General features: G+C 36.4%; 1 protein-coding gene across 3 annotated transcripts in view; it reads left to right on the top strand.

The window, feature by feature from the left end:
- Nucleotides 1-18,931, top strand: part of SS18 (SS18 subunit of BAF chromatin remodeling complex) — a 42,486-nt gene extending 23,555 nt beyond the window's left edge. The window contains exons 6-11 of one of the 3 annotated variants that reach the window (XM_061994958.1): nucleotides 8,614-8,781; nucleotides 9,478-9,582; nucleotides 11,784-11,876; nucleotides 12,643-12,765; nucleotides 14,907-15,040; nucleotides 17,233-18,931. In XM_061994958.1, the coding sequence (XP_061850942.1) occupies nucleotides 8,614-8,781; nucleotides 9,478-9,582; nucleotides 11,784-11,876; nucleotides 12,643-12,765; nucleotides 14,907-15,040; nucleotides 17,233-17,259 (650 nt within the window). In that variant the 3' untranslated portion in view covers nucleotides 17,260-18,931. The remainder of the gene's footprint in view (nucleotides 1-8,613; nucleotides 8,782-9,477; nucleotides 9,583-11,783; nucleotides 11,877-12,642; nucleotides 12,766-14,906; nucleotides 15,041-17,232) is intronic. The other 2 variants (XM_061994959.1, XM_061994960.1) reach the window with 2 other exon arrangements.
- The last annotated feature ends 686 nt before the right edge of the window (nucleotides 18,932-19,617 follow it).

The raw sequence follows: 19,617 nt of genomic DNA, 5'->3' as shown, positions 1-19,617 counted from the left end.
CATGTGTCAGAGACTTTTTGTTTATTTGCAGACGTGGAACTGTTTTCAAGTATTGTGTGAGGATCTGGGAATGGATCTGCTTTCATGAGTTTTAACAACAACTGTGTATCTTTTGCAGACTTTACACTTTTATCTCAGTGTTATTATTACTCGAGTTGATAAAATACATCTCTACTCTTCAGCCTCTTGGGTAAATTGAAAAATTAAAGTCAGGTAGCCCTCAGGTTTTTGTACCTAATTAATCTTTGTTCTCTACTGCATGCTGTTTTAGCATGGAATGTCTGTTAAAGAAATAAAATTCAGTTCCAGGAACAAATCCACTACTCCCTACTGTTTTCAGGAGATGTCCTTGTGTATACTGTAAAATTTGAAACTAATTTTATGTCTAGGATATTTGCATAGTGTAAACATGATGTCTACTGTTGACAGCATGGTCCTTGTTGAAATACAAGGACATTAAAGAATTAAAATATTGCGTTAGTGTCACAACAGACCAAATTATTAAATTGTATGTGTACAGCATTCTTACAAATGTGCTTTAAGAGTCAGCAAACAGCATTTTTAGTTTGCCTGTTAAGTGTGCACTGGATCTGGATGTACCTGATAGAAGATATACTGTAGGTCTGGGTTTTTTTAAAATTATTCTGCTACACTTACAGCAAGTATGTTGTTTTTTGCCAGTATATGTGAACTCTTAGGATAAAAGAGCTGAAGGATATGGCTGGAGTTGAGGTTTTCCCCTTTCTTTTGATGCTATAGGAGAATGTATTTTTTTTTCTAATGCTCCCTTCCAGGTGATTGTGGAAAAAATAATACTCCAGTGGTATAGCTTCTCCTTACTGCAGTGTACTCTTGTTGAAGACCAAAGCTACCTTTGTAAAATAGGTAACATTTGTTCCTCAGGTGTACAAACAGACCAGGTCATACTGATCACAGAAGGGTTTAAAACAGACCAAAAACTAAGCTAATGGAAGGCCAAAAATGAGTCAAGATGGAGCAGCTGCTTCTGAAGTTTTCTTACTAGTAGTGAAAGTGGGAAGTCTTGAGACCTTCATGGCTTGCACTGTTATTGGCATTTTTCTTAAAATTTAACAAAAGAGGAAACAAAAGGCACTCAGCTGAGGAAACCATCGCAAATGGGAGTATTTTGACTGTCTGAACTGGCAAGTTATCTGTGTGTGCTTCGAAATAAAGGATAGAGTAATTTTGTAAACATTTTAAGATGCTTTAGTGTTGCTGCTACCGGCAACATCACCAGACTGCCCACACGGATCACTCAGCCCACCTACCGCTGAGGGGACAAGATCACTGCATACTCAGTATGGATGATGCTTTATTCCAACTTATTGCTTGCGCCATGCACTTATATCTGCTAACACAAGCACTTCCTTTCACTTCACCGTGTGCCCACCTCTTCTGCCCTCTCCACCTCTCGCATTACAGCCCGAGATCTTCCCGGCACCTATAACACTTTGGAATAGTCCTGTGCATGCTCAGTTGAACTTTCTTAGTTGTAGACTGCTAGCAATAAATATGTAGCAGTATGTGTGAGGGAGCATCCACTAAGTTACTCTACAGGAAAGAACTTACTTTGTATAACTGGCTTACAGTTTAGGACTACTGATTATTCCATCTCAAAGTAGCATTCTTTTACTCTTCCTCATAATATTCCAATGCTATATTTTCAGTACTCTGTCAAACTTAAAAAGTGTTCATTAGAAATTAGACAAAGATACTTGAAAGGTTTCTGTTCTGAACAAATAATAGTACTGAAATGGCTTTGGAGAATAAAGAATAAAGCAGTATCTAAAGAAATTATATATGAACAAGAACAAAATCTGTAGTTAGAACAAGAGTACTGTTAGCTGCACTTAGGGCTACAGTAAGCTTTCATATTGGGTAGTTTTAATTTTGCCAAGTTTTGACCCTTTAGGCTGAGACTTTTTACACTGCAAACACTACTTCAAGACTGACTCTTTTTTTCTTTGAAGTTTCACAGAAGTAGAAAGCCATTTCTCACGTTCCTTAAAATATTTCAGTGTCTCAAAACCTGTAAGTAAATAGAGCACTTGATTTGTAAATGTAGCATTACAGGTCTCCCTTGCTGTAGAGCAAGGCTTTCAAACTTGTCAGTTATGCCAGCAAGGTGCTTATTTGCTGTTTCAATGAAAATATTGTCTCACATTGTCAAATTTTAAATATCTATAGTGGAAGAAGTCGAACATCTGGAGATGTACTTTTTTATTATGTATTGGTAGGTAAGATTTTTGACCAAAAATATTCCTGGTCAGATCTACTTAATATAGTTCCTCCATTTTCTGCTCTTAGGTGTTGCATTTGTATTGAGTTTTGGTGACAAATTAGAGGAAATGTTTTTATATCTTCACTTTCTTGTGACTCCAGGACAGCAGGGGAGAGAATGACAGAGAAATCTATGAGACTATGAAAGACTTAGGCAGCCAAGATCCAGTCTGGTTTTGCAGAGGTATCAGCCAAGCATGGATGCTGTAGGCTTATCTCAGGGAAGAAATAGGGATGAGCTGCTAGGAAATAACGTTGAGATGCAGTTTATCAAAAAGGGAATAAACAGATTGTGACTTGAAGATTTTTTTTTAACTGGTAGTGTGGGCTGCCATTCAGAAACAGAAATTAACCAACATTTCTGAACCTCAATATTATTGTTGGGAGATATTTGTGAACCCTTAAGCACACTTTGTTGCTTCTATAAAGAAATGATACATATTAAGAATAAGAGATGTTACTGTGTCTGTTAGCTAACAACAGCACTAGCTGAATATAGTGCTAAATATTTTGTAAGATAAGGGCTTAGCATCTCAAGTTGACTGTTAAAAATTAGTAGATATTTTTGACCTTAATTCTTCCTTGCATGCATTCCCCATCTGTAGAGGAATGAATCTGATGGTAAGATTATGATACCATCTGATTTCACAGGAGTGTTGTAGGAGTAAATTCATTATAAAGATTTGGCCATTTTAGTTATGAGTGCCATAAGAAAACCCATGAGCAAATTAATATTTCTTTCTTCAGTGTTTGACTAGGCATACCATCTCAACAAACAATTAGGAGGAAACAAAATACCAAAATAGCTTTTCAGTGAGTAATACCTACTGTGTACTGAATGAGGCCAGTACTTGTAGGAAAAAAAGCATGCTGTCATGTAGTAAAGACACTAACACACAGAAAGTGTTGAGCTAACTTTTGAGTGGTTTTATGTGCATTTTCTAGTAAGACATCTTGCTGTATGTACACGTTTTGAGGCAGATGGTGTTAGTAAGAAAAAATGAGAAAGTGCCAATTAAGAAACGAAATGCATAGTAACAGAACCCATTGTTGGATTTACTTTCTGTCTTGGCTTTGTACTCATTGATTTACATTAATTTATGAAATATTTGCTGAAGGAGTACCTAAAAATGAGAAGAAAAATGTTCTAAGAATTTTTATATTGTTATAAAAATGTGTATATATATATATCATAGTTAAGAAAAATTGAATAATTCTTTTAATGTAGTCAGTCCAGTTAAAAGAAGAATTATAATCGTTTTTGCCTTAGGAAGCAGAATGTTTTAAGTGGAAGATTCTGAAGATGACTCTTGATTACAAAGCTGCTCTAGCAGCCTAGGATATCCACAAGGAGTGTTGTCTGCCTTTTTCTAAAAGATAAGAAGCAGCAGGAGCTGAGGGAATGTGGAAGAAACTCTTTTCTTATGGGTGCATTTCTTCTTTTGTATGGGAAACTACTTACGTTGAATGAAGTATTTCAAGTCTTGCCAATTTTTGACTTTTCAGAGAGCGGGTGTAAACAAAATTTTGTAGAACCTGAAACTTGCATGGAAATTCCTCTTAGCTATGTTGAACAGATCTTTCAGAGTCAGATTGTTTGTCTGGTTTTGTTTGGGACAGAGTTAATTGTCTTTGTAGTAGCTGGTACAGTGCTGTGTTTTAGATTTAGTATGAGAATAATTGATAGCACACGGATGTTTTAGTTGTTGATGTGTAGTGCTTATCTGAAGTCAAGGATTTTACAGTTTCCCATGCTCTGCCTGCAAGCAGGTGCTCAAGAAGCTGGAAGGGAGTGTTTCCAGGACAGCTGACCCAAACTAGCCAAAGGGATATGCCGTACCATAGGGTGTCTTTTTCAGTATATAAACGGGGGAGTTGGCAGGGAGGACCTGATCACTGCTCAGGAACTGGCTGGACGTTGATCAGCGTGTGGTGAGCGATTGCATTATGCATCACTTGTCTTTCTTCAGTTTCATTGCTTTCTATCTTCTTTCTTCTTATTATTCATTAGAAGCTATTATTAAACTGTTCTTATCTCAACCCACAAGTTCTAGGGTTTTTTTCCTTTCCAGTTCTTCCCATCCCACCAGGGAATGTGGGGAAACAGTGAGCAAATTGCTCCAGGTAGGGTTAAATGGCAATAAGGATAAAAGGATTTTTGAGATTAAGGACCTTTTGTGAATGTCTTGCCATCAGTTCTTTCCAGCAGAACGTGTAACATTTTAATACCTCAGCTGCTTACAGTATTCATGATGTCATGGACAAAGCAGGGCAGTCTCAGTTTTTTTGACAGTTAACCTATTAAAGAAAAATAAATTTGGCTCCACATTCTCTAGTGCCATCTTACTATAGCTGGTGTTTTTGGATACCTAGTTCTAGAAGATGCGACAGTTCCCCTATCTTGAAAAAACAAAGATATAAACAGATGCCACAGTGGTTGTTTTTTTTCATCTTTCTTCCCTCGTGTAAAATGTGAAGGATGATGTTGGTAACTAAGGAATTCGTTTGTATAACCATATTTTTTTCTGAAATGACACTTGAAGTTGTGGTTTGGTTTGAGATGAGAATAAGTGAGTGTGGAGAAGTTTCTACTATGTTTAATCTGTAGTCTAATTTATACATTAAGACTAGGAAAAAATTTGTATCCTTAAAATCTTCTGAGGATAAGGGAGTTCAAACTCATGTTAAAACAGCTTTAAGATGTTGGCTTATTTGACTAAGTACATCTGAACTGTAGTCAAGAATGTTGAGAAAATGGAAAGTTAAATTTACCCTGTGGGAGAGTTGCTAAGATAGCTCTTGCAAGAGTTATCACCATCACCTAGGTTTAAAAACAAACTTTTTTTTTTAACCATGAGAAAAACTGATGAGGGTTGTTGCATTGCTAAGTATATATTTTGTTATTTATGTGGTGGTGGACACAATGCTGACGTTTGCCATTGCAAATCTGACATGGTGCAATTTGCTGATAATAGAGATGTGAATGTCCAATTGCTTTGTTGATACAAATGCACATTGTCAAATGCCAAAAGTATAAGCCTCTTCTTAGCAATAAAACGAACATATTTTTGAAGACTGTGGAAACAACAGCTGGTACTGTAACTGTTTGCTTTTTTTCCCATAGCTCTTTAATCAGAACAGCAGAGCCACCAGTTCATTAGAGAGTTAGTTCCTCACTTCCCTCCTTCTTCAGAAGTTTCAACCGTGGCAGCAGTTATTCTTGTCCTCTCATAGCATTTACCACCAGCACCTGAGTTTCAGCAGAAGAGACAAAGCTAAGGAGACGTTTTTAAACCACTAAGTTTTTCTGCAACTCTTTCATCCTCTATGCATGTCTAGTCTTAGATCTGGGCCTTGCTTCTAGTTTGTGTTTTAGTTTCTATTCATCTTACATGTCTGAACACTAGGTTATCACTTTCCTCAAGTCATTTCTTGTCAGGATAGTGCCACTCGGTCACTGCACTTCCAAGAAGATCACATACTGGCCCATTTACTTAAATCCATGTACCTTTTTTTCCATATACGTGAGTCTTCCTTATGAGACTGTTTCTGGAGCAGGAACAGTTATTTTCATTTAGTAGGTATAGGTGACTATGAAGTGAGCATATTCTTGATAACGTAGACTGTTTTTACTTAAATTGAACAATGTGCAGTTCAGTTTTCACCTATTGTCTGGCTTGCTTTATATATTTAGTCACTCCATAAGATTGATTTGGGTCTACGCAGTGCATTTTTCAAATACTTGTTTAATGACTACGAAAATTGCCTACACTTCTCACAGAACCTGTGATATTACTTCTTAGCATCTTTTTCTGTAGACTTTTATCCAAGGAATGCTTCCAGTGTATTGACGTGTAAAGGCTGCCTTCTGGATATACAGAAACATCTAGAGGGCTTTTGTACTACCAAATGTAAAATAGTTTCTTGGAAAGACAGTAGTCTGCTTATGTACCTACATATTTACAGGCATAGTCCTACACAATATTTTCCTGGACTCATTTTGGACTCTCTATAAAACAGGTGTCTTGTGTCTAGAATAAATAGTTCTAGAAATTCACCAAGAAAGGTTTTCTAAGGAGAGTTTCTAAGCAGCGAGCATTCTCTTGCAATGTAGTTTCCTGAACTGTATGTGAAGTGTCATCCCCAGGTCTTGAACAGATGACTTCAACTGAGTGTAATTTGTTGTGACATGACTGGAGATTCAAGAGCTATATTTTAAGAGGGCTGTAAAACTACACACTACATTTATTAGACCATGAGCTAATAGTCTTAAGTTTTTTACTTAGATTTTGTGAAGGGTTTTTGGAGGTTAGTTTTAGGTCATATTAGGTATTTTATGATGAATAAATGCAGCTTTATTGCAAGCTTGATTTTTTTTTTCAAAAGAAAAAACAAATTCAAAGTTCCTGCATGAGATGATATTTTAGGTATCTTTGCAATAAGAGAGAGATGTGAACCAAACTGGAAGGAAGCCAGATGCTCTGTTATGAACACAGTACACAGTCTGATACAGGGTAGTGAATTCTCATTGTGACTCTACAAAGCGTTAATGAAGTTCTAATTTAAAAAGCAAACAGCAAACCTCTACATTGCACCATGGGGACCCAACACATTTTATCACATTGTATTGTGACTAATATTAATATTGTTAATTAACAAGCTTTCTTGAGATCTAGGAATTATTATGGCAACAAGTTTTTATTTTTTTAAGGCTGCATAATGTTTCTCAGTACGTCCAAACAGAGCAGCAGTGAAATGAAATGATCTAAATTACCTACTTGTTCAGAAGATCAAAAAATGTAATATAATTTTGCTAAGTGAAAAATAATTACAGTATCTCAATTTTTTTAAACCATTTTTTCACTTTAAAATTGACACACACAAACTGCCATGTTGAAGGATAGAAGCATAACTGGATTCTTTCAAGAGTGGCCAATATTTATCATCAGAGGAAAATGAAGCTGAACAGAAGTAAGACCACCTTACTTCTCACAGAGAGATTCCACACAGGTGTTTAATGGGATTTAACCAACGCACTTTCGGTTCATACCATTAATTAATTTGGCTTAACTTTCTCTTGGAACTCCACATAGACAGGATCTAAAACGACTATGTATTCCTTTTCTTTTAGAAATCTATTGTCAATATTGACTGTATTTGAGTTTTCCTGTACCATGGTTTCATGTAGGACTTTCTGCTTGGGCTCCAGCACCCAGTTCCATAAAATCATTAAACGCAATGGCAAAATCTAGCATACAGAAAAGTAGATGATACCTTCCTTTTTCTCCTGGGATGGAGCTAAGGAGTTTGTGATAAGTTTATCTCCTTGTTGCAACTCTTTTCTTCTCATAATTTAATGTTGGAATAACTCTTTTTCTGAAGTGGAACTAGAGAGGAAGTGAAGAAGCTATTCCTCGTTAAAAGCTGTATCAACCTAACCCACAATCTCAGATAATGAGATGATGTAATAATCATCATTTTCATTGCTGTATGATGTCAGTGCTCTTCAACTGTTTTTGTTACTGAAGTCTACATTTCTCCCAAGTTCAGCCTTAATCAGATTTCCTCAAATGATGAAACATGGACAGTAGTTGATCTCTCCATGTCTCTTCCTGTGGTTCATAAAAACTTAGTGCAACTTGTTACGGGCTGCTTGGGATTGCTCAGTGGTGGGCAGAATGTGTATTCCTGTGGGCCTTTCTGCATACTGCCTGTTGTGTGATTGTCTGGCTTGGTGGTGGTACGTGTGAGTTCTTTACAGGCTAAATAAAATTTATTTTGTGATAACAGCCAAGTGGCTCATTGATGGATTACAACAACTATGCCTTGAGGAGTTTGCAATGTTGTGTAATTCTTCCATGGCTTATCAAGGTTTCACCATCAGGTTTTCATAGAATCATAGAAGAATAGGGGTTGGAAGGGACCTTTAGAGATCATCTAGTCCAACCCCCCTACAGAAGCAGGTTCACTTAGATCAGGTCACATCAAACCTTTCTTTGCAGATGCTTTTTAAAACAAACAAACAAAATGATTGAGTTATCTTTGTGCATGAATAAACTAATGTCTGTGTAGTTTGAAGAAAAATCATCTAAAAAGCAGCTTTATTTAGGCTGGGTTCTATTCAGTAGTTTAGTCACTGAACTCATCACCTGTATTTGCATAGGTCAAGAAACAAGTCTTTACGAGACCACTGGAAATGCAGAGACTTTTTTAATCTGTTTTTAAAGCTTGGGTTTTCCATTGGTTTTTTGAAAAGATTTAGTCGTGTGTGGTGTGTTACAGAAGACATCTTTGCTACTTTTCCTTTGACAGGTCCTATGATGCACCAGCAGCCTCCCTCGCAGCAATACAACATGCCACAAGCAGGTGGCCAGCATTACCAGGGCCAGCAGCCACCTATGGGAATGATGGGCCAAGTTAACCAAGGAAATCACATGATGGGTCAGAGACAGATTCCTCCATACAGGCCACCACAGCAAGGTAGGACTTCAGTCTGTTACATTGATTTTAAGTAACCATCTTCAAAACTATTTAAAATCACTTTCTTGCTGACTCAATATTTCAATCAAATAATTGGGAGCCACAGACTTTGTTTGCAGACTCTTTTTGTCATCCTTATAAGGGTGGTTATTGCAGCAACAGATTACAAGTATCACCATGAAACATGAAGACAAGTTTCTTTTTTTTGTTTTGAGTTCTTTCTGACAAAAAGTATCTTAAAAATACACATATCAGATGCACTGATGCAGAATTCTGTTTTGATATTTAAGTGATAGGTACAGAAAAGTGCCTACTTGGTTCTGAATTTGCTCAAGTACAAAGTAGGAACAATGTTCCACAATCCTGCTTATTTTGTTTTTCTTTTCCAGTCCTTTTAGGAAAGGAATAAATTTCTTTTTAACACCTTCATCTGTTATACACGTTTCTAAAATGAGCTCAAAACTGAATTTGGATTTATATGTGCTCAGTCTAGTATAGCCATACAACTCTGTGTGTGTATATAACTAGATATTATTATTTTCTTTAAGTAAACCAAATTGCATATGTTGTCTGAAATGCAGCTATATGGGTGGGGAGTACATTTGAGAAATATTTCTCATACTAAAATCAGAAATTAGCAGGCTTTATAACAGAGAAAACAAGTTATTTACGTATTGACTGGTTGTGGTTTTTCAGGCCCACCACAGCAGTACTCAGGCCAGGAAGACTATTATGGGGACCAATACAGTCATGGTGGACAAGGTCCTCCAGAAGGCATGAACCAGCAATATTACCCTGATGGTAATCTCTCATAAATGTTGACTTTCCCATTTTCTATACCTGCCCAATACTAATGTAGTCATATGCCCAAAATTAGGGAATGAGGCAAGAATAGTAATTGGATATCATACCTCACATTTACAAAACCTTCCAAATTCCAGAATTGTTACTACAGTTTGAGTTACTATGACTAGTTAATTTTTCAACTTACTCAAAGCATGTGATTTGTAATACCCACATTTGAAACTGTAGCAACAGTTTAAGTATTTTGAAATAAAAGTTCTGTAATTGGTATATCTAAAAGTATGGAGAGTTCCTTAGCCTATCTAATACAATGGAGATGAACTAAAACAGCCATAACTTCATTGTAAATAAGTGAGGGGGCGATATCCTTTTGTTAATGCTTTTATTGAAGTTGAAAAACTTGCTAAAAATACGTGGATTTTCTGTAAATATTATTTTAACTTAGTGTTTAGTTTTCATATCAGTTGTGCAAATGTGTAATTGCTACTATGGTATGGGACTTCAATTTTTACAACGGAATAAAATGGTCCTTACCATGAGGAAATTGTAAATGTGAATCCTCTTTAGAAGTCCCTCCAGTGCTTTCAAGACAAGACCAGAACTTTGAATTTCATAGATCTGTCCTCCTGCCTCTTGGAATTCAGTGCTGAAGGCTATTGGGTTGTGTTATAAGTTAGAAAAGTTGCAATTAACCTGTTTTTAGGCTAAGCAGAGACTGGAAGAACAAAGATGCTGACTCATGACTGCTGTGGTAACTGTATGTGAAATCTAATGGTATCTTACAAAGTTCAAGGAACGTGGCAGATGTTAACATTTTAAAAATGTATACAAAGCAAAGCTGTGTAATTGTCAAAGCAACTACTAATTGCAAATGAGAAGATACATTAGTTGTTTGAATTTTAATTTCTGTTACATTGATTTTCAGATACAGCAAGACACATCTGTACAAGCTTACATGTGTTATTTTTGGGGATATAGGTGCAGAGTTATTTTACAAGTTGCACTACCTCGTAATTATTAAGCTTTCATTTTGGAACTTTTATGTTATACAAGTGAACTTTAAATGTTTATAGGCAATTTGCTCTAGTAAGGCCAATTCAGTGTTACCATCAATAGCTCTGTGGCGGCACAGATTACTTCTCTAAGACCTATTCCTTCTAAAGATAATTATCTCATTATTATTCTTCTGTAGAGGAACGTAAAGAGAGTATTTTATAATACTTATTTTAACAGTTGTGTGTTTATATTAGATTGAATCAATGATGTATTGTACAGTTAAAGAACTAATGCAAGGATCACTTAGTTTTAGACCTGTTTTCTCCTTTCCTCACTTTTATTCCAAAATTTTATTCCAGATTTATATATTTTGTCTAATTTTTAAAATAAACAAAATTTTGGCTTATTTTCTTGACCAAGTTAGGAATAAGATGTACTTTGGACATCTATAGGACAAAATACATTTGTTCTAAAAATGGCAACAGGTGGGCTGCTTACTGCATATATTTTCTTAATAAGAGATGCCTGTAGTCTCTGAAAAGGCAGGTTGGTTTGATCCTGCGCAGGACTGGAATCGTAGAATCATGGAATGGTAGGGATTGGAATGTAAGAGGAAAAGTTTTCTTGAGACTTGTAGGAATTCTGTTTGTAGGGAAAACTTTGAGAATGTTTTTTTCTGTCATTTAAAAGCAAAATTTAATGTCGACTGTGGTTCCTAACTTCATTGGGCTTTATTTGTTATATTTCACACTGCTTTTAGCATATGCTTTTGAATTGGAGATCAGCAGAACAGGTGTTAGACAAAGTATGATAATTACTTTCTTTGTTCATTCTAATTTAATTCAGGTTATTTACATGTGAAAGGCCTAAATGCTTTCATTTTTTTTTTTTGAGTGAAAGATTAAGTACTTCCCCCCACCCCTGCCCCCCCCAACAAGGATTATCAGAAGGTTAAGACCATCCCTTGCTGTGATGTTGCTAAAACTACTGCATTAAGCCTTTTTTTTTTTTCCCTGCCACATGTTAATTCAATATGAAAGGAAATCATATTAATAAGTCTTTGGCTAATACAATTGAAAACTCTTTTTCATGTATATCCAGTTGAATTTTTTTTTTTCATTCTTCTGAGAAATGAAATATTTTTAGGGTTTTCACTCAGAGGCCATTAACTTTTCTTCCTGTCTCTTGTCGAATTGATGTAGGTCATAATGATTACGGTTATCAGCAACCGTCGTATCCTGAACAAGGCTACGATAGGCCTTATGAGGATTCCTCACAACATTACTACGAAGGAGGTATCTATATACCTTCACACACATACATACGCACATACATTCCCTTTCCTCCCCCACCCGCAACGGCATCAGAGATTCTTGATCAACACAACTTATACCCATGCAAAGCTCTTGTAGAATACTAGTTGCTGGCTGTCTTGAAAATTGCAGGGAACTTGAAGCGTTCAGAATAATTTCTTGCAAACACCTAAAATATGTAACCACAATTTGCCATTTCTAACAACAGTAAAATGACTAAAACACTCTAGAGGGTTGTTGGTTATGGTGGTTTTGGTTATGGTGGTTTTTTTTTTTTTTTGCCTCAATGGAAACTTTTATTTAAACATGAATTTGTTGGTTCAGTTGTATATCTTTTTGTGTGTGTATATATTTTGTATAATTATAGTGCTGTTAGGAAACAGCTTGCTGATCTTGTGTAGCTAGTGTGTGCTCTTGTAGCTGTCCTTAATTTTGTCTTTTTTTTTTTTTTAAATTTTATTTAGCATAGTCATGATCTTATGACTGTGATGTTCCGGTAAATGTAACGCTCGTTTGGCAGAGATGCTGAAAGTGCTGCAGTTCAACTTGGCAAAATTCGCTTTAACTGCAGTTTGTTTGGCCGAATTCCTTCTGTTTGGTTTGAGTTTTCTTTGTTTTGTTCAGTTTTTAAAATCAATATTGCATTTTCATTTTGTTCTTGTGTTGTTGACTGTGCATCTTAGAAGGAAAAAAAAATGATAAAGTAGGTGTCTTTATAAGTTTTTGCTTTCTTGCAATCACGTTACAGGAAACTCACAGTATGGTCAGCAGCAAGATGCATATCAAGGACCACCCCAACAGCAGGGTTATCCACCACAGCAGCAGCAATATCCAGGCCAACAAGGCTATCCAGGACAACAGCAGGGTTATGGTAAGAACCTGAAGACACAGATAGCAATCTCAGAAAAGACCAGGAGGGATCTTCATGTGTTCTTCCTTCCCCATTTTACTGGGTTGAAAGGACAGGCTTGTGAAAAAAGGTTGTATGCCCACAATTTCACTGGGCCAGAGAAGAAGGTCTAGAAGATGGCATCTTTTGGGAAGTAAATCCAATGTTGGCAGTCTAGGACAATGTGGTAGCATAGAACAGTGAGGGTGGCTAGAAAAAATTATAATGGGTGTCCATGATGTAGAAAGATCCAGAAAAACACTGAGTTTTTCTGTCCTCTAGGTGAACGCAGAGTCAGGAGGGCAGAGAGCTGGCAGTGAGCCACTTATACCCTTTCATCCCTGGATTTGCCATTCAGAACAAGATGTTTTAAAAACTGGTTTAAAATTTCACACAATATACGTGAATAGTTCTCTTACGGAAATGAATAGAAGCATTGCCAGTGCAGCTTCAAAACAGTTTGTCTTAGGAATTTGTAATAGTGGTGTGAACCGTCTGATGTACGGCAGGAGTGAGAAATCCTCTACAACAGCTGAGGTAGCATAGTCCCTGGATTCAAGGAAAGCTTCCCAAACAGGAAACTCAGTAGTGTGTAATTTTTGTGAAAAATTCTCTTCTGACAACTTGGTCAGAAGTGCATAGTGAAAATACTACTTTCCTAACTTTTACTTGCTCGCATGTGTATTTATCTTGGAAGAAGGAATCTCATAAATCTGATTCTGTTGATTTTTACCATTTAGTTTTCTTGCAGATTTAAATGTTAGCTTCAACCTTGTATGTGAGGAAGTGCATAGCTGACTTGTTTGCTATTTAAGTAAATGACAGGTATATTTGAGACAGAAGTAAGTTTTAAGAGCATCCACTGAGATTTAGCAAGTTTTCTCCTTTTGATGGTTAAGGATGAATTGATACTTCTAAAATAATATTCCTACACCTGGATTCTACTACACGTAACACAGTAACAGAATGAACATCAGAGTGAAGGTCCATCTAGCTCACTATTCTGAATGTTTTAAGTAAAGAAATAAAGTCTGATTTACTCTGAAAATTTAGGTTAAGAAATACTAGGTGAAAGGGATGAAGAAGTCTGTTGGAACAACTTAATCCAGTCTAATTTGTAAACCCAAATAGCAGTCTTCTCAATTTCTATATTTTAGTGGAACTAGATATTGAAGTTTCATTTTTATTTTATAAAATCTATCCTTGAATATTTAGAATTCAATTCTAAATTATCATTTCACTGAAAACACAGTACACCACCTCTTCTAAGGTGGAAAGAGATGAACTTAATTTTGTTTGGAACATGGCTGCCCTGCCTGGTGGTAGTAACGTGCAGCTTCCAATGGTAGACAGAGTGAGTTGTTATGAATGGTAACAGAAAGTGTTTGGATAGACAAAAGAACTGCTTCCTTTTACAGCCAAAAAAGACTGGGGTCTTAAGTTTTTACTGTGGAGGGTATTTGAGGTTGGATTTTTTTCCTCTCCTTTTCCTGGAGAGTTAAGATGATCAGAGGCGTATGGAGTAGAAGGTGCTTTTTTCCATCCCACAGTAGCATTTACTGGTTGTCACATCCTGCATTTTATGTGTGTAACTTGCTTGCCTGACATTCTATTTATGATTGCCTGCTGTGGTGTGAGAACCGATGTTCTGGCAGTACAACGCTGCTGGTCTCTTCAAAAGGTCCAAATGCTGAACACAGCTGATCATCTGCCTGCTCCTGGCATTATAAAGTTCTGGAACTGGAGCAGCATACAGCAGGAGCAGAACATGCCTCCCTAAATCCTGAAAAGTGATTGTGATTTGTCATTTCTTGCCTTGTTTTTCTCTGTCCTATGACCTCACGTATGAAACTACATGCATTAGTAATAAATAATGAATATATAAATAAAGGTAAATATTTCTGTGGTTGAAGCACGGGCCCTTTCAGCGAAGGTGCTTTCCAGGGTGAAAGGGGGACCACTGATCCCTGGTACGTTTATAGGTAGGAAAAGACCTAATTGCACAGTAGTGATACTTGGTAGCCCTGCTCAGTTGTAAAATTTCAGTGCTTTTACTGTTCCTTTCTTCCTAACACCTTAAGCAATCTTTTTGTTTGTTTGTTTCCAATTTTTATGATCTCCAGGCCCTTCTCAGAGTGGTCCAGGACCTCAGTATCCCAATTATCCACAAGGACAAGGCCAGCAATATGGGGGATACAGACCCACACAGCCTGGGCCACCACAGCCACCACAGCAAAGGCCTTATGGATATGACCAGGTATTCTTTCATTTTATGAGAAAGTCGTGATTCTTACATGCTCATTTTATACTCTTAGTTTCTTCTGGATTTAAGTTAATTAATCTGAGGACATGATCTCTCAGGTGTCTATATCCAGTTCTCATGGATGTTATTTTCAGGTGAGTTACCCAGAACTATTCATCTGCAGGTGTGATTAGTAATTACGTTTTGAGTTGACAAAGTTTTGATGCAATTTGGCAAAGTGAAGCGCTCCAAAAAATATTTTTGGACCTTAAAAATGAAGATGATCTGACTAATATGAAAAGTGAGGTTCTTAAACCTCATGGTGTATCCGTCTTCATTATTGCTTTGCAATGAAAATGATTGAATTGGTTTTCTGCAAACACAAATCCAGTAATTCTCCTTTCTAATTGCTGAATCACCTGAGATGTGCAACTGAAGTCACTGTACTGTAGAGCTGTGTGGGGAGACTTGAAGCCTGTTGCACTGAATGTGGGGAAGAAGTAACCTAAAAAATCGACTACTTCTTTCCTATCACTACAAGGATAGGTTTAAAAGAAACAAACAAGAACTACCAAACCATTAGGATGAAGTTGTAGTGGAGGACTCCTGTAGAAAACTGTTTTCTAATTAAGGGGTGAGGCAGAAGTTTTACTCCTGTAGAAGGTACTAAACCATAGAAATCTCATTTTTGCAGTGTGAATTGTTCAGAAATGTCACTAAAATGTATATTATTAGTTTCCTCGGCACGTAAGCAAATATACCTTATGTTGATCAAGTTGGAGTTCTAGTAAATACAATCTCGATCTGTCAGCAGAAGATCAGTTGAACTTTCATAGAATGGTAGGGGTTGGAAGGGACCTTTAGAGATCATCTGGTCCAACCGCCCTGCAGAAGCAAGTTCACCTAGATCACTGTGCCAGTGAAAGGGAAACTTTCAAGAAAAACTTTCCCTTGGAAGTGGGACTAGCCACAGTTCCCTGCATTTTTCATGAACAATTGGCTTCCTCTACAGAAAATTGAAAAGACAAGAAGAAAAGAACAAACTCTTTCCGTGTGGTAATTTAGAAATGCAGTTACTTTTAACTGTTTAACAGATGAACAAAATCATGCTCTGAACTAATAGCTTCCTTCTGCAAATAAACTACAGGAAAACTCTGCTTCTGGCATATGCAGGGTCAAGGAAACTTAAATCTCATTCAGCTGAGTTTCTTCCAGCTTTCTTTGCAGTAGAAGTGGATAACCTTCTCTGTAGATAGTCTCTGTTCCTCCAGTCTGTGCAATCTAAGTTCCACTGGGAAATTGAATTATAGAAGACCTCTCCACTCTTTCATACTAGCCATTCCCACAGGAATTGTGCTGTTTAAATTCTCATCTGGCAGCTGTTCTGAAACTCTTCTTCCTGACTGATTGTCATATTACAATGGAAAGAAGTGACATGGCAGCAGAAAACTGGAATTTAAAATACTGCCTTACTGTGACAGTGCTTAACACGGTACGGTGGTGAGACCGACTGCAGGTTGGAGAACATTCACTTCCTAGCACACTAGTTGTTTCTGCAGGTCTTGAGCCCTGTGGTGAAGCATCATGGTAAGCATGTTGCACTGATGCTTTCACCTCCGCCCTCTGCAATATGTGACATTCTGTCAAAGGAAATAGAGAACATCAGTAAGGGTAGTAATTCTGTGTACCAGATCTATGGAGTAATTGATTCCCATAGGATATGTTGACTAGTTCTTTATATTCTCCGGGATATGCCTTGAATTTTTAAATATCAGTTTATTCTGTGGTGCTTGATGTATGAATATTTTTAGGTGTCTCTGAAAGAAGGTTAGTTTCCTTAAATTGCTTTGAATTTGGATGACCTTGTTTTTTTGAAATGGTTTTCAAAGTTTAGGTGGGAAGTAATTCCCATCTTTCATTTTTGACACCGTTCTGCAAATTTCAGAGCAATCTTCTGGATTTAAACATCTACTTTTCTGATCAAATTAAGTTCCCAGCTTTAAATCTGTATTGTGAATCTTAACATTCAAACACAGAGGATTTTTAGTGAGATGAAACTCTGTAGCACTCACATTGGTTTATCATATGTCGTTGCTCATTTCCACCTTTTAACATCATAGTTTATTTGTATGGTCTTCTGATTTCAGCTTTTAATACAGAAAGATATGCCTTATGGTCTGATTATGTATTTGAAATTTCCTTTTTAGGGTCAGTATGGAAATTACCAACAGTGAAGAAGTACTCACATTCCAGTAGGCGGGATCTGTTGGGAGCCATATTATCTCTTCAGCACTGTGGACATCTTCCTGAGATGAGAACCTTCCATTCCATCTAGCTTTTGGGAAAATCTTGTGGCTGTTTTATGGTATACAGTCTTTATGGGTTAATTGTTAAAGACTGTAGATTCTCAGAAACTGATTTCACATCTCTACTCTAGATGGCAATATTGGACAGAAAATACATGACATAACAATTTGCAGTGAGTTGAGAACTGTGTGTCAAATAGACTGTTACAGACTGAAAGGTGCAAAGAGCTTTGTATGTTTCTGAAGGTTATGGGAATTTAATATTTTTTCGACAGATTTTTTTTTTGTAGGGGAAAGGGGAAATGCACACTTTTTACAGCAGCAATATTTTGTATATTATGTTTTTCATGTGGTGAATATGCAAGACAGTACACTACTTGCTGGACAGGATAAGAAATCTGCTATTACAAATGGGTTGAGGCATGATAAGTGCTTGATTGTATAAGTCTCAAAATGGTGTACAATAAAGATACCAGTGAAAAAAGATGGAGAGCATCGTACATCTCTGATAGATTCATGCACAAAGAATTAAGAATCCCAGTTATCTAAATGGGAACATAATTAAGGACAGCATAATACAGTCTTGTGCAAAGATTAATTTTTTTAAGCTTTCCAGTTTTTCAGAGTGAAACATTTTTGTAAAAACTGTTTCTAACATAGTTTGACAATTTTCTGCAACACTTTTTAGGTAACAAGGTAAACGTTTGGATTTTATTTCTCAAGTGTTCTGTCGCAGCTTTGCATAAGCAAGCTGTAATCCCTCTTAATAATTGCAATAACAAAGAAAATGACAAGTGTTAATTTTAACTTGGCTTGAATATGCAAAGAACTTGAAAAAGAATATGGAGGACAGGGCTGTATTGTATAAGTGTATTTTAACCTTTAGTTGAATAATTTGTATGTATCAAAATAGCCTAGAAGACTTTGTAAAGCCTATCTAAACTTTCCTAACTGAGAGTTAATATCTTTAGAAAGGGGGCATTTTTTGTGTGTGTCCATTTTTCTTATTGGTTAACATGAGACCAAGGGATGTTTTATGACATCAAATATAAAACCTGTTGGTGAGGTAAATGCCAAATTTCATTTTTGAACTGTATTAATGCTTATAGCGTTGCATGTGAGATAGAGGCAGCACCTTGATCAATAGCATAGTACACAAAATTGGTTTTGAGACTGTCCTGCAACTGTGTATCAGATAAACAAATGGATATTCTGTTGTGCAGGAATTCAGGAATTCCTGGCAACTTTCATAAAGTGCAAAACTTGAAATTAGCCCAGGAGTAAGACAGTACTTTGTTTTTCAGTCAGTCATCACGTTTAGGGGGAGAGAAAAAGAAAAGCAAACTGGTATTCATAATATATATGACGTTATCCGTGGAAGACAATTTTCAATGTGTTCATTATTTCTCAAGGGAAACAATTTTCTTAAAGTCAATAGAAAATGCACATCAAGGTTTGAACAGATATGGCATAAGGAACATTATTATGAATGAAATGCTTGTAGGTTCTGTGCCAATTTTCCACCACTGTGTACTTCATTGCTATTTAAAACTGTACTCCCATCAATTCTAACGGAAGAATAAATTATTTGTGATTTTAATTTTCTCATTTGTTTCTTTAAATTAGATCCCTATCACTCTGATGTCTCATCTGGAGACTCTGCTGTGGGTTTTTATTTTATAGAAGTTTGGCCAGAATAACCAAACTGTGTTTGCATTCTAGGACTTTATCAAAATTCTCTTGCCACAGCCAACTTAATTAGAATTAACTGTTCAGTAATCAGCATGTTGTGTAGGTTGTTTGTTACGAAATTCTTCCTCTGAAAATGAAGGTCCATGAGGCTATAATCAAGATGACTGAATTAGATAAATGAGTTGAGGAGGCAAAAATGTGTTGAACCCAACCTGGTGTAGATATGTTATCTCATTTGAAATAAGCTCAACTGACATTAAGAAATAATTTGTCTTGCCAGCCCATCTTCTGTTGTCTTATTCTCCTTTTTAATGGAAACTAAAATTGCAATTTTAATAAGCAGAATTTCCTCCAGGGTTTCCCTCCTAGAGACTACTGCATTTGCAAGGTTTAATTGTTTTATAACGGTCCTGTTTCGTAAAACTTTTTAATTGGTGGTGACAAAAATTACCTTATTCCTCTGATACTATGCCAGAAGAACAACTTGAGAGGAGATAGCTCCATGTAAAAGTGTTTCTGCCGAAAGTATTTATTAAAATAGAAACTGTTTTCCCTAAACAAACAAACAAAAAGCTGGAATGCACAAACCCAGGA

Source organism: Colius striatus, chromosome 4 (genome assembly GCF_028858725.1).
Source record: "Colius striatus isolate bColStr4 chromosome 4, bColStr4.1.hap1, whole genome shotgun sequence".
Classification (NCBI taxonomy): domain Eukaryota; kingdom Metazoa; phylum Chordata; class Aves; order Coliiformes; family Coliidae; genus Colius; species Colius striatus.
This window is presented reverse-complemented; position numbering and strand designations above follow the sequence as displayed.